We start from the raw sequence: 14383 nt of genomic DNA on the forward strand, positions 1-14383 counted from the left end.
GACTACGGTGCCGCAGCTCCTGCCTGGAGCTGACAACATCTCAGCGGCTTGCCCGGGGGTTCCCTGCAGAGTGTGCCGCAGAATACTTTGCAGGCCCCAGCCTGCAGGTCCAGAGTAAGGCTCTTGGAAGAGATCCAGGAAGCTCAAGATGCTGCAGGGAGGGGTTCTCTTGCTGCTGCCCCTTCCCTCCCATAACCGTGATCTCCTGGACCTTTGCCCAGCTAAAGTGGTGGCCAGGGAGCCTACCTCAATCTTTCAGTGTATAAAGTTCCACCAGAGGCAAATCCTGGACCATCCATCCCCAGGGTTCTGTGTGTTGATCTGAGAGCTCAGTGAATCCTGAGGTGGGCTGGCAAGAGTGCTCAGCTCTTTGGGGCTGTATGATTTCCACCTTTGTTCCCAACCCCAAACTTCCTATCTACAGCCTGGCCAGGAACACTGTGGGGTCGTGAGAAAGGACTGCCCTGTGGCTGAAAGACAAGGTACCAAACACAGGGGCTTTCAGTAGATTCTTCCATTTCTGACTCCACTTCTTATTGGCTCCATCTTCCTGGAGAGTGAATTCTGGAGCCCTTTACACCTGCCTACCTTTCTTTGGGTCAGGGGCTCCTCTATGTGGAACTCTGTAGGGAGAGGCAGGGAGGATGATGACTATAATAGTAGATGCATAACTTTAACCTCCCCAAGCAACTTGATGAGATAAGCATCTCTCAACTCAGGCTACACACATAAGATGGCACTGTTCCCCAGGGAGAGCCAGGGTTCTCTCTTCCCCTCTTCGAGGGATCAGACGATCAGGTGACACCAGCCCCTTGCATTTAGCTTTCCCAACTATTCATTCACTTGTCCAAGGAGGTAGTATCTATCGTTCCCATTTTACAGATGAGGAATCTAAGGCTCAGGGAAGGTAAAGGACTTGCCCAGGATTCACACAGCTAGTGCGGCTGATGGGGGCCAGGAGCCCCTAGTCCAGTGATATCACCGTTATTGCAGCCTAGCTGAGACCCCAATGGGACTCCAATTCAGCCTGCTCTAACCTCTAGACCCAAGTAGCTTTAATTTGCAAGAGGAAGGAGGCTGCACTTCCAAAAGGCATTTGGGGAAAGGGGCTTTTGAAAGGTAACCCAGTGCCCTCCTGCCTCCTGATGGCTTTCCAAGAACCCCATGTGGTTGACCCAACTCTGGACCATCCCCACTCCCACCCCATCTTCTGCAAGCACAAAGCCCTGATCTTTACAAAGAGAGAAAACCTTTAAGAGAGATAATTGCACCTTAATTTTTAAAAGGATTTCTTTAAAGTTAAATTTAGATCAACTCAGCGTTCCATTAAGCAAAAAAAGTTGCCAGGCACCTGCAGGCAGGCAGAGAAACACCCTGGGGAGTTGGCTGAACTGGGCCTTGGCCCTGAAATTCCAGGAGCATGACTCGCGGGTGGGGCAGCAGCGCGGCCAGCATCCCAAGGTTCCAGCGCCAGCTCCCTTAGGGAGGGTGCACAGAGGGCGGGACCGGCTTTGGACGCCACGTGCAGCCCCCAGCAGTGAGCGGGAAAGTCCTCCCAGGCACAGCTCCGCCTGGCGCCGGTTGGCCGTTGGGTCCCAGCTTGCAGCTGCGGGTGGCGGGCCTCGCGGACCCACCGTTCCCGCCCCACCCCACCCCATCCCAGGTTAGCCCCGGGGCTGCGCCCGGGGCTCGGCAAGGGGGGCCTCAGAACTGCACCCGGCGCCTCGGTGTGGGGGGGACGATAGCGCCCCCCCTCCTAGCTCCGCTTGCTCCTGCCTGGGCTCCGGGTCGGTCAGTCTGTTGGTCCTCCCTCCCCTTTCGCTCCTTCCCCTCCCTCCTCCCTCGTGCTCCTCCTGGGGTGCCGGGCACAGCCTCGGATTCCTCCCTCCCCGCAGCTCGAGTCAGTTTCCCTCGCGGCGGCGGCCAAGGCGGCGGCGGCGGCGCGGGGAGCATCTCCGTGGCCACCGCGCTTTTCCGGCTGGAGCGGGCGTCCAGCTCGGCTGCTCCTCGGCCCTCCCTGCCGTGCCTCGGGGCTGTGCCCCTCGGCCCTGCCTGCTTCTCTCCAAGCAGGTGGGGCGCTTGGCAGGATCCCCCCCCCCCCCCCGCACCCCCCGGCCAGCGCTCCCCTGAGCAGGGCACTCTCGGGGACTCCTGCCCCGCCGACCCTGGCCGCCAGGGGGTGCCCCAGGGGCGTAGCGCCGAGAGGAGAAGGCAAGGGGGACCATGCGGCGCCTGCCTCGCCGCCTGGTGCTGCCGATCTTCGGAGTGCTGTGGATCACCGTGCTGCTGTTCTTCTGGGTAACCAAGAAGAAGTTGGAGGTGCCGACGGGACCTGAAGTGCAGACCCCCAAGGTACGGGGTTTGGCGGCGCAGGCGGGCGCGGGGCAGTGGTTGGCAGGAGGGCGCGCAGCTCGCGCGCGGGGTTTGCGGGCTCCCGGGAAGCCAGGGCGGGGGTCTGGGTGCTGCGAGCAGGTAACCCGGCGCCGGATATGGCTACAGTATGATATTTCTGGATTCAAAAAAAGCTTAGGGGCACCCTAGTCCTCGCGCTGTGTGTAAGTGGGAGTGGGTGTGGGTGGTGGGCGAGCGCTGGCAGGCGGATCAGGGCTCTCAACTTGGACAGCGCGCCGGGATCCGGGGTCCCGGGGTCCCGGGGCGGCGGAGGCGCTGCAGTCGAGCCGCTCAGGGGGTGGCGGTCTGTGGGCGCGGCGAGAGAGTCGCCAGTGGTGGGGTCGGGTGGCAGGGCCGGCCGGTGCACCCGCGAGAAGTCTGGCGGCTGCGCTGACCTCCTTCCTTCCCGCACTGCCAGGCCCGACTAGAGGAGGCCGGGGGTGCGCCGCGCGCGCGTGTGCTGCGCGGGCGAGCGCCCTGCAGCCTCTCGGGCGGTTGGGCGGTTGCTGCTGCCCGGGCCCACCTGGCCTGTCGCCACCCCTGCTTTATAATTGTTCTCGACCCCTTCAACTGCATTGGAAGTTGAATTGAATGTGCCCTAAACATCACTAAAGAGCCTGTAAAGAGCCTCGGTATTGGTGGGGAGTTGGGGAAATGAGAATCCAAGTGGCTTTTCCAACTCCTGCCCAGTCGACTCTTGTGAGCGAGCTCTAAGGCTCTCCCTGCAGGCTCGGGCTCACCTTTAATTCAGAGCCCCCATTCCTCAGTCTCCTCTTCCACAGACCTGGCCGTGGGACACAGAAGGAGGCCAGAAGGGGGTTTCCTGACCAGCCAGGCAACATTTATGAACCCGGCCCAGAGAGGTCCTCCAGGGAATGAGAAAACACCCTTAAGAGAAGCTTCGGGTCCCAAAGGAGAAACTGGAAAAAAAAAAAAAAAAAAAGTGGAGGAAGGGAGAGAGAAGGGAGGCTCCCAGTAAGTACCCTGCAGAGGACCTACTAGGTGCCAGGTACACAGTGGGTGTTTCTTCATAAGTAGTTGTGTGAATTGGGTGGAATTCTCCTTATTGCATAGATTAGGAAGCAGGTTCTGTCTTCAAGTACCTTGCCTCAGGACACTACTGATTTGAACTCTGACCTTTGATATTCAGCATCTTTCCACTCTGTCAAGTTGCCTCTGAGATCGCCTTTTAACTAAGTCTGGGCATTTATGTTTTGGAATCTTGCCAGCGCTCGATTGAATTCCATAAGCATTTATTGCCGGTCTGCCATGTGCCAGGCAGTGTGCTAGGTGCTGTGGGTACAGAGATGAAGAGCTTACTTATCCTCTGAGGGCAGAGGATTTGCTTAGGAATGAACCAGGACCATCCAGTGTGCTGAGGGCTAAGAGGACTCAGTGCATTGGGTGTCGTGGGAGCCTGGGGACTTCCTGGAGGAGGAGGAGGACATAATCAAACTACATTGAAAAGGATGAACAGTAGGTTTGCCAGTAGGTGTGGAGGGCATTTCAGGTAGAGGTTAACTGCACCACAAACAGTCTGAGAGGAATGACACAGCATGCTCTGTGAGTTTGGCACAGTCTGAGCGTCAAAGCGTGTGGCTGATGACAGGGGTGAGGCTGGGGAGATGTAGAAGGGTCCTGGTGGAAGGGCCTCATGGGTACGAGGGGACCTTGGAGGTGTACTAAGCCGGGGAGTGACGAGGCCAGACTGGTGACTTCCGACAGCCTTCATCATGCTGGATCAATTTTCTCCCTCATCTCAGACCTGCCGGTAGATCTGGAGAGCTTTTCTTCTTTTCCCTGGGTGGTTCTGCTCCTTGTGATGCAGATAATGATGCCTGCAGGGACAGGAACCCTCTCTGTGTGGCGTTGAACCTCATTACCTTAAGCTTACTTATTCCCAGTGTACACCAGGGAGCTGGGGCTGGAGATCTCCTCCTCCTTTGTGCACTTTGTCCTTCTTCCTTACCTGCCCCTTCTCATCCTGGCGTGCGCTGAGCACACATTTACCGAGTGCAACCCTAGGCCAGGCTCTGCGCGAGATGTGCGGGCGGCTGTGAGCAGTAGCGGAGTCCCGCCGTTTGGAGGGCTCTTCCAGTTCCCGGGTGAGGCAGAGTTACAAGCAAATGAGAAGTCGATGGCATGGGAGCGGTGGTCTAAGGTCAGAAGGACGGGCATCGTGCTGTGCAGTCGAGGAAGAGGGTATCTTCTACTTTTGAGCACTGGCTCTTTGTCTGAACATCTTATTCCTTTCCCCCCATTTTTCTGTATCCTTTATAACCATACATTCTTTAGACTTTACAAATCTTGGTACTTAGTATTGGTCACCCTTCTTTTTGTTAGTATATTTCTTCTTCCTGTTTTTCACCTGTAGTATGGCTTGTGTGTCTACCTAAATGTGTTGTGTGTATTTGTGGATGTATTTTGTGGCTGATGGGTGAGGACCTGTCTGTGTCTTAGTGTATATGTATCTGAGGGGAGGGGTGGAGAGATAAAGAGCACGGTTTTATTCCTGTGACCGATCTATACAGGAAATTTGCATGTCAGGTCCCCAAGGAGTGCAGTTGCTTTCCAAACCTGAACTACCTGGAAAGCTGGTTTAATATCCACATTTTGGAGTTTACTGCAGAGATTACGATTCTTTGGGTTTGGTAGAAGGTCCTGAACCAGTATGTCTACAAGGGCTCCCTGTGAGTCTGAAGCAGCCTATTGATGGATGGTATTTGGAGCTAGATGAAGAATACCAAGTCTGTTGATTTTTTTGTAGTTCATTTGGCCCTGTGTAAATATGGCCAATGATTTCATTCTTTCTGAGTTCCTCGTGGACCAGGCATGTGTGAGCATGTGCATTCATGTGAAATAGCAATAGCTAGCATGTGCATAGTGCTCTACAAATTCACAAACTCCACTTTCACATATATTAGTTCATATAATCTCCACAACCACCGCAAACCATAAGGCAGATCATACTTTTATGCAGATGAGATTGAGTAATGAGGTTCAACAATTGGCCCAACAATTGGCCATGATTATGTGGCAGCATCAGGACCAGAATGATATGGGATCATTCTGGGAACTGGCCACACAAGTGCTCCTTCCATGCCGCCAAGCCAGGTGGATGCCTAAGTCTTCACTATTGGGTGATGGGGGAGGTTAGGGATGTTTACAGCTGCATGATGTCCATCTATTTTCCAAGCCCTTCCATGGATCCTCCCTAAGTGCTGGCCTTTGGAGAGCCCCAGGGAAGTTGGTGTAATTTGTGGGGAACCCGTCTCAGAGTGCCATCCTGCCCTGTCCTTGGGGAAAGCCATGTGGGGCAGAGAAGGCTCCTCTGGCTAGACAGAGTGCCCCCTGGTGGATGGGTCCAATGGGAGGCTGCAGTGTCACTGTGGTGGTGGCACCAAATGGTTGCAGGTGGTTGCAGCCCCATTGATTTAGGAATCATTTGCCAGGGCAGAGTTTGTTTCCTCAACAATAGAGATTCAGGTTGGACCTTTGTCTATTGTAGGGAAAAGATTTTGGTTTTTCAGGAGAGTTCAGTATCCTAGGTTTTCTCGGCATTGCTCATGCATTGACATGGGGAGAGCTCTTGCCTTGGACAGGTTGAAGCCATGGGGAAATTTTCATCCTGCCTAGGGCTCCTCCCAGTGTGGCAAAGGGAGTCAGTGATTTTCCAAAGCAAGAGGAACAGGCTCCCTTCCTTTAAAATTATTTAGAAAAGGTGGAATGGTGGAGGGATTGGACAGCAGAGGGAAGTGGCGAGGGCTCCTGGGCTGGGACCTCCCAGTTTGTAGATTCCATGCAGCCAGTTGTCTTCACTGGAGATGGCTACAGGTTCTAACTCTGGGCTCCCAAGCCCTTTCCTCAGTGTTAGGACGCTCCCATTCACCTGGCAATGGCATCTCCAAAGGGGCCCTGATCACAAAATAAAACCTATGCCCAGTCACAACACAGGTGGTATAGAGAAGCCAGGCTGCACTCTTGATTTAAGAAAATTAATTGGATTTTCCCCCCCTTAGTTGCAAGAAGGGCTGGTTCTATTAATAGCTCAAATAAAGATTTCTTTGATTTTTTGATGTTGATTCCATTTTTATGGGGTTTCCCACCCTCGAATTCAGCCAAGCTCTAATTCCTAATTGAAAATCATGTAACAAGCTTGATGCCTTAATTTAAACCGTATTTTAGCGATAAGTATTGTACTGCTAAAAAGGACCTGAAAACGTTACCATTTCTTCTCTCCTCTATCATTTGTTTGCCATGTGGAGAATTCTGCAGTAACTGACAGAACTGAGAAACCAAACCAAACAACAACCCAGCAAATTTGTCTCTGATTTCCAAGAAACTAAATTTAGTCCGGGGGCTTAGGGCTTAGTAAAAAGCAGAAGAGTTTGAGGCCTGAGGGTACTTTTGGAGGAAGGTGTTGGCAATGTAAAGGCTTTGAAAAAAGTGCCTCAGGCCCATGTAAATGTATTTGTGCTGTACTGGAAGCATCGCAAACACCATTAGGAAAGAGCTTGTTTTCTGTAACATTTGCATATTGCAAGTGCCTTAAGTATATGACACTGTTATTTTACTCCCCATTTATTAGATACTTTCTCCCACTAAAAAGAAAATCATTAGTTTCAGAGAGAGACCCTAATAGTCTGCTGATGCTCCGTGGACACATTCTAGACTCTGTCCAGGGAATTTTGACTCAGGAACGGCCAGAAACAGCCCATTATCACATGGATGTTCATCCTTCCATTCACGCCTCTGTGTGTTGGGGCCTGGGCTGTGCTGTGTTGCCATCTAAGGCCGTTCCTGGAGCAGGTGGGGGTGGGGGTGAGCTGGTGTTGCCTCGTGGCCCAGATGTAGCTGCTGTAAGGAGCTGGGAAATAGGAGAGCAGGAGGTTGGAACCTCAGGTCTTTAAGAAACAGCGTGCCTTTGGTTTCTAGATAAAAATGAAAACAAGCCCCCTGAGCTCCCTTGTATGTCCTCTCTTGCCCTGTTCAGTCCCATCAGGCTGGTGGGAATTTCTACTTCCTGGATCGTTTTTGGCCTGCCCTGGGTTGCACCCTTGTCCCAGCTCGATTTCCCAGATGGCATTTTTTCCCTGTGCCAGGGACCCACGGATCTGTTCTAAGGGAATCTCTTTGAGTCAGCCTGGGATGCTCTCTCATTCTCTCTCCCTAAATCCTTATTCCCCTAAGTGGCCTGGTGCTTTGGGAAACAAGGACCAGGAGCTCCTTCCTGTCTCAAAATTTCCCAGAGACACAAAATGATACTTGCTCAAATCGATGAAGACAAAAGGGCAAAACCAGAAAGGAAGGGGAAATTAATGTCCCTGTCACAAGCCTCCCCAGCCTGTCTACAGACTACCCTTTTCCAAGGTTGCTCATCTGTTTGTATCATTTAAACGTGTTAATTTCCACTCATCAGAGATCATTTATTAACTGAACAGGGACAGAATGAGGCTGCTGTTGGCTGATGCCTAAGGTCCGGGGTTTCCACATGGCCAAGTTCACATGCCATCTCGTCTGCCACCTTTGCCTGCATCCTTTCTCACACCTCTCCCATCCCAATTTTCCAGACTAGTCTTACGCATTATCAGGCACCCAGGAACACATTTTGAAGTTGAAGAAGTGTGTTTCTGTGCCCTCATTTAGTTTCTAACGTTTACAGTTTTGTCACTCTTCCAGAGCACTTCAAAGTCCCCGAAGCATTTTTTTGGAAGAGAATTTGAACTAGAAAGCAGGGACGAATCCCCAGCTCCTGTCTCTGGGGGAGCCTATGAACCCTGCTGTGACTTTTGCACATTCCACCTGAGACCAGCATTATAGACCCGCCATCTGTTTGGGGAAGTGAATCTGACATGCCCTGTGCCCTCTGCAGCTGACTGCTGCCTCTTCCCACTTGCCCGCTGTGACCCTGAGCCTTCCTTCTCAGCCTCAGAGACTCTCACTGTTCACCAGGGTCCAGGGCTGGAGAGAGAGCCTGGCGCCCTCCTGGCAGCTCTGATCATGTCAGAATCAGTTTTTCTTTATCCATGTGGCAGCCTGGGAGTCTCTTTTGGCTGCTGGCCGTGCCAAGGATAACTCAGAAGGTCTCTTCCAGGCTCAGTCTCCTCAACTGTGCAATGGGAGCAGCATGCTCCAGCGCTGCCCATCTCCCACTCGCCTCGCCAGCAGTCTGAGTCGTTTGGGGTTACCAGTGAATAACTCCCGAAGTGAGCCCTCATGGCTTTAAATAATTACACCACAGATACTCTGCGTCTATTACTTATCTTTTAATTATTTTACCAGAAACGCTAGATTAACCAAGAACATAAATCAGTTTCCAAGTCCTCAGATGTTGAGCTGATTAAGAGAGAACCCCTTTGGGATACAGAGGAACACAGGCACGTACCCTGGTACCCTGGGGAATTCTGCAGAAGCTCCTGAAATTTGCTGGCTCTGATATTTTGGTATTTCAGAATAAATGGCCTGAGATGACCTTCTGCGGCCACCACCTTTGCCTTTGGCAGCAGCTGCTGCCCTCACAGGACCTAATGAACACCAGGAAGCTGATGGGGAGAGAGGAAGAGAATGCTATGGCAAGAGGAACGTACTTGCTATCCAGGGAGTCCCTTGCCTCCTGTTTTCCTTTCCAGAGCTTCCTTCCCTCTCTTCATCCCATTCTTCCTCCTTCTCTTATTCACAATCTGGAAGGCAAGGGGAGCCCAGAGTGGAGCAGCACAGGACACTTGGTCAGGAGCCCCAGGAAGAAGTCTGGCGGTGCAGGAGCCCAGCACTTCCCTGAAGGCTCCGGCCAAGGTCACGAGCTGCTTGCCTCGCTGCTGTTCTGGATGCAAAGGCAGTTCTTCCCGAAGGAGGAAAGTAGCCAGTCTGGGCCACCCTGAGCCCTTCCAGTCGGATGCCCTTGTAGTAGCATGAGGCCTCAGGACAGGAACGAAGGAGCCCAGACCACTGCCTCTGACTTGACTTCAAGTACAAAATCTCTTCTGCCTACCATTTCCCAGAGACGGGATCGGACACTTAAAAAAAAAAAAAATTCTCCTCATGTTCCTTGTCTTCTTAACTGTGAGCCCTACAGAGAGCTTTCAGGGAAATGCAGGGCGAGCAGCACCCTGCATCCAAGTGCCCAGGTGACAAGAACCGCCACCCAGCTGCCTTTTTCCCCTAATGGTCCTGTTGTTTCAACTCCATCTGCTTCTTGTTCCTGGCAGGCGGGTGTGGCTAACGTCTATGGAGGGGGTAGGACCTTCCCATCTTGACAAGCTCTCTCCAAGAGGCGATCCATCCTTTTCCTCTATCTGCACTAGGGTTGGGAAATTAGGATTTTTTTCCCCCCTAATCGTCCAGGCTGAGGATTTATGTAGCTTCTGTTGTTCCTCTGAGAACACGCTAATCGTTAATTTCCCCCGCAGCCACAGAGAGACTAAGCCAATCAATATTTATGCTCCCATCACTGGCAGCTGCAACATGCAGGCATACCAGCCTCCTTGATGGTCATTGAAAAATTAGCTGGCACCTGGGTTTCAGGCTCCTTGTTTTCTAGGATCTCCGGGAGATCGGACCATGTGGTCCATGGATTAATTAAGCCACCCAGATAATTGGCTCTTAATAGACAGGCAGTTGATAGCCGCCAGCTGAGGGCTGAATTGACTGAGGGCCTTATTGCGGTGGGCTGGTGTCTTCACCTGGAGAGGCACGGGTCCAAAGACCTGACTAATTAAGGATGAATCAGGAGCTGGGAGAAGTAGCTTCCTTCCTCCACCTCTTCCTGCGATCGGTTACAGTTTACAAAGCGTTTTTATTCCGAAATGCCTCCTTTGATTCTTCCTACCACCTGGTGAGGTAGGTGTTATGGTTATCCTTGCTTTCTAAAGTATGATGAAATTGGGATTATAAGGAGGAGACGGGCAAGCTTTCCCAAGCTGGAAGTGGCCTTGAACTTTCTCTTTTGACTGTAAAGCACACGCTGTTTGTATCATGGCTGTGCTCAACTTCTGGCTGGCGTCCTTTTCCAGGGGGAAATGACATCTATTTTCTCTATGTCTATGCTATGTATATCCTTTCATACAGACAAAAAGCTTGTGCTCTTGCTGAGAAATGACTCGTTACCTCGAATAAAACACCGTGTTGTGTTTCTGCATCCAGAAGGGAACGGAGGATTGGATTAAAGGAATTGTAGAGTCTGACTTTGGTGGGGGGGGCTCCAGGACCTTGGTTTTCCTCCAGGACAGGCCAAGATGAACTCATCCAGAGGCCGTACAGAAATGTTCCACCGGACACTACTGCTGTGGGAAATTGTTGGCCTGGAGCGGCAGACTCCTGGCCCCGGGAGAAGCAGAGAGAGGCTTTCCTACCCCTTCAGTCCTGTGGTTGGTACTGGCTCTGTCCTTGTGCCCGTGAGCCCCCAGGGCTGGCAGGGTGTGCTGGCAGGGTGTGCCGGCAGGAAGTGAGCCTCTGCTGTCATTCCAGAGGTTCCTCAATTCAGAAGTCAGCAGGATTGTGCAATTAAGACAGAAATTGTTGATTTGAATCCCTTTCATGATGAATGTGGTTCTTAAACAATCAGAACCAATTCCCCTCTGAGAGGATAATGTCATTTGAAAGAACCCAAGAAGTACTTCCTATCTGAAATGCGAGGCAGGTGTAAGGGGCTGTGACTCCAGGCAAGTGTCTTTGGAAAGTGCCGGCCATTACTCGAGAGCCTTCTGGCTCGAAGACAGAGGATGCCCTTTAGCCTTGAAAGCCCATTGATGACAGTGATGGCTTAGTTCGGCTGTGTAGACAGATTGTCAGATCTATCCGGTACATGCACGGTTCAGCCTCTTGGTGGCTGCTTTGGAGGTTGCATGTGAGTAATGTAGTTGCTGCCTATGTGTATGCTGAAAATGACGACAGCATAAAATCAGGAGGTTGCTAGTGTCTTTCTGGTATTTTGTCTGCAATTCAGGTAAGCTTAGGGAGGGCTCATGGTGATGCTTTTGTGATGTGGCCTGAGTGACAAAGTCATTCGCTATTGCGGGATCCTGAGCAGAAACATGACTTTTCCGCTGTTGTCCATTTCTGCAGAGCATGGCAGCATTAAAGGGAACTATATTTTTGAGCAGTGTGCATGGAGATAGAATGAAAAGAAGTGCAAACCTAGATAACTGATATTTTCTCTCTCCACTCAAAGGTCCTGATGGTTTTGTAATCGTTTGTTTAATTCTGGATCAGATAAACTCCCTGTAATTCTCCCTGCCCCTCTTAACACTGAGATTATGCTTCTGCTCCAGGTTTTAGCTTTTCTCTTAAAACTGAGTGTATATTTTGGAAAACGTCTCGACTGTGTCTGCCAATGCTGAACACATGTATATACCTACGACCCTGCAATTTCACTCCTAGCGGTAAACCCCGAAGAAATGCACTCTTATTTCAATGAATGCTTTGCACTCAAATTGAAGTCAGCAAACTTTTTCCGTAAAGGATCAGATATTCAGGATTTTTTTTTTTTTTAAGGTGATAAGGTTTCTGTAAGTATTCCACTCTGCTGCTATGACGTAAAAGACGACCTGTAAATGAAATGAGCCTGGTCTTGTCCCAATAAAACCTTATTTTTTATTTTAAATGATTTTTATTTTTTCCCATTATAACTGGCTTACAGTGTTCTGTCAATTTTGTACTGTACTACAAGGTGACCCAGTTGCACATACATATATACATTCTTTTTTCTCTCATTATCAAGCTCCGTTATAATTGACTAGGTATAGTTCCCAATGCTCTAAAAACTTATTTGTGGACCCTGAAATTTGAATCTCATGTAGTTTTCCCATCTTATGAAATATTATTCTTTTGGCATGATTTTCAAAGATTTATAAATGCAAAATCTAGTCCTAGTTTGTCCTAAGATGGGGCAGGCCAGATTTACCTGTGAGTTGTGGAATTCCACCATAAAATACAAGAACAGACTGAACTAATCTACAGTGTTTGAAGTCAGTTTCCTGGTGACCCTTGGTTGGCGTTGTTAGTGACTGCAGGAAGCGTAGTTAGAGAGCATTTGGAGAACTGGTACTCTGTCAGTTTCTTGATCTTGTAACTTGGGTGTGTTCATTTTGTAAAAATGCATTGAGTACCTGCTCTTTCCTGTTTGTATATTCCACCTCAATAAGACGTTCAAAAAGATGAAGTCGGTGCTGAGTGGTGACTCCCAGCTCCAGGCTTCAGTGCCTCCTTTGGGCTCAGAGCATCGCAATTTTCATTCCTTTTAGTAGCCATTGGTTTCTGTTTCTGAATAAGAGTCTGTACAGAAAGGCCTTGATAGGACTTTGTAATTTCCCAACTATGACTCCCTTTCACACACTGGGAGAATTTCACAAGTAGTATAGTACAGATACCAGCCACCCCACATACAACACCTGCTGAGAATTAACTCTTTAATTGTTGACTCATAGGAACATAAGGGGAGTGGACGGACCCTAGGGGAGAGCAGGGCAGTGGGAGGACCTTCAGAACAGTGGGAACCACCAGTGGGAATGTGGCTGGTATAGCTGCCCGTAGTGAATCCGGGCTGAAATCTACCTATGTTTATAGTGAAGAGGTGGAGGCTTAGTTACAACGAATGGAATTACATGGCACAAGCTACTGGCTTATAGGAAAGCAGCTTCTATTTTTTTTTTTTTTTTGCATCCAAGAAAAAAGCAGAGAACTAACAACCTGAGCCCCTGTAAATGCTAGGAGCTTCCTGTGTCAGACATCTACTCTTTTTTAAAAAAATTTTCATGATGATTTTTATATTTTACATTATAGTTGGATACATCTATTCTTAACAACCCTGTGTAATAGGCATTAACAGCTTTGTTTTTCAGGTGGGGACCATCAGGCTTAGAAACATTCAGTGGCAGTGGAGGAACTGTATTCCAAATCTCGATCTGTCTGGCTCCAGAGCCCATCCTCCTCCCACTTCACCACCCTCACCCCAGGTTTCTTTCTCACCTCACCCAGTCGCAGGGAATCTGGTCTCCTGAAAGTGATGATTGAATATATTTTTCCCTTAGCAACCTGCCTTTATAGCCCGCCTTTGTTCTGCTTTCTGGAATTACCCACATCTTGTTGAGACCAGAAGCTGTTGAATGAAATAGTTTTATATCAGAAACTATCTCTTCCAGAACAAGTCATTTTAAACCAATAGTCAAAGAAAACTTTACAACACGTTCAAAGAGAAATATATTGTGCTTTCAGCACTGTTTGATAGCCCTTATGAACACGTCCCCCCTACAGAAACTGGGCATGTTTCTGGTCCCAGGCTTAAACTCTCCAAGCCATCGCGTTCTTGAGGGCTTTCGGCATGCCTTAAGACTGGTGAAAGAGGGGATGGTGAGGAATTAAGAGATGCTGAAAATGCAAAGGCTGCAGTGAATAGCAAATGCCCCCCACATCACCCCTCAGAAAGGAAGAGTCCTGTATCCAGCATAATAGCACCAATTATTTGGTTGTTTGTGCTGAGGAGTTGAAAGCTATCATGTGCCGGGAAAATACTCAGCATGGAGCAGTAATTATGGATCAGCTGATAATAGAGGATGCACTGGATTGACTACTAATTAGATTATTAGCACCCCAAACAAATACCTGCTATTATCCATAAGTAAGCCACATTTATGATATTTTCTACTTCTTAACGGGTATTCCTTTTTATAATGTGCAATTTCCTTTCTCCTCTTTCTGTGCCAAGACTTCCCATTTGCCCCAGTCATAGTAAGGATAGTTGTTTGTTGAACAAGTTGCTTTTTTAAATATGATTTTTATTTTTTCCATTATAGTTGATTTACAGTGTTCTGTCAATTTCTGCTGTACAGCAAAGTGACCCAGTCATATATATATATTTTATATATATATATATATTCTTTTTTTTTTTTTTTTTTTGCTATTTCTTGGGCCGCTCCCGTGGCATATGGAGGTTCCCAGGCTAGGGGTCGAATCGGAGCTGTAGCCGCCAGCCTACGCCAGAGCCACAGCAACATGGGAT

General features: G+C 49.6%; 1 protein-coding gene across 2 annotated transcripts in view; it reads left to right on the forward strand.

Annotated features, from left to right (window-relative positions):
- Positions 1521 to 14383, forward strand: part of GALNT14 (polypeptide N-acetylgalactosaminyltransferase 14) — a 216288-nt gene continuing 203425 nt past the window's right edge. Inside the window, exon 1 of one of the 2 annotated variants that reach the window (XM_003481255.4) lies at positions 1521 to 2352. In XM_003481255.4, the coding sequence (XP_003481303.1) occupies positions 2224 to 2352 (129 nt within the window). In that variant the 5' untranslated portion in view covers positions 1521 to 2223. The remainder of the gene's footprint in view (positions 2353 to 14383) is intronic. The other variant, XM_021087659.1, reaches the window with a different exon arrangement.

This window comes from Sus scrofa, chromosome 3, assembly GCF_000003025.6.
Source record: "Sus scrofa isolate TJ Tabasco breed Duroc chromosome 3, Sscrofa11.1, whole genome shotgun sequence".
Lineage (NCBI taxonomy): Eukaryota > Metazoa > Chordata > Mammalia > Artiodactyla > Suidae > Sus > Sus scrofa.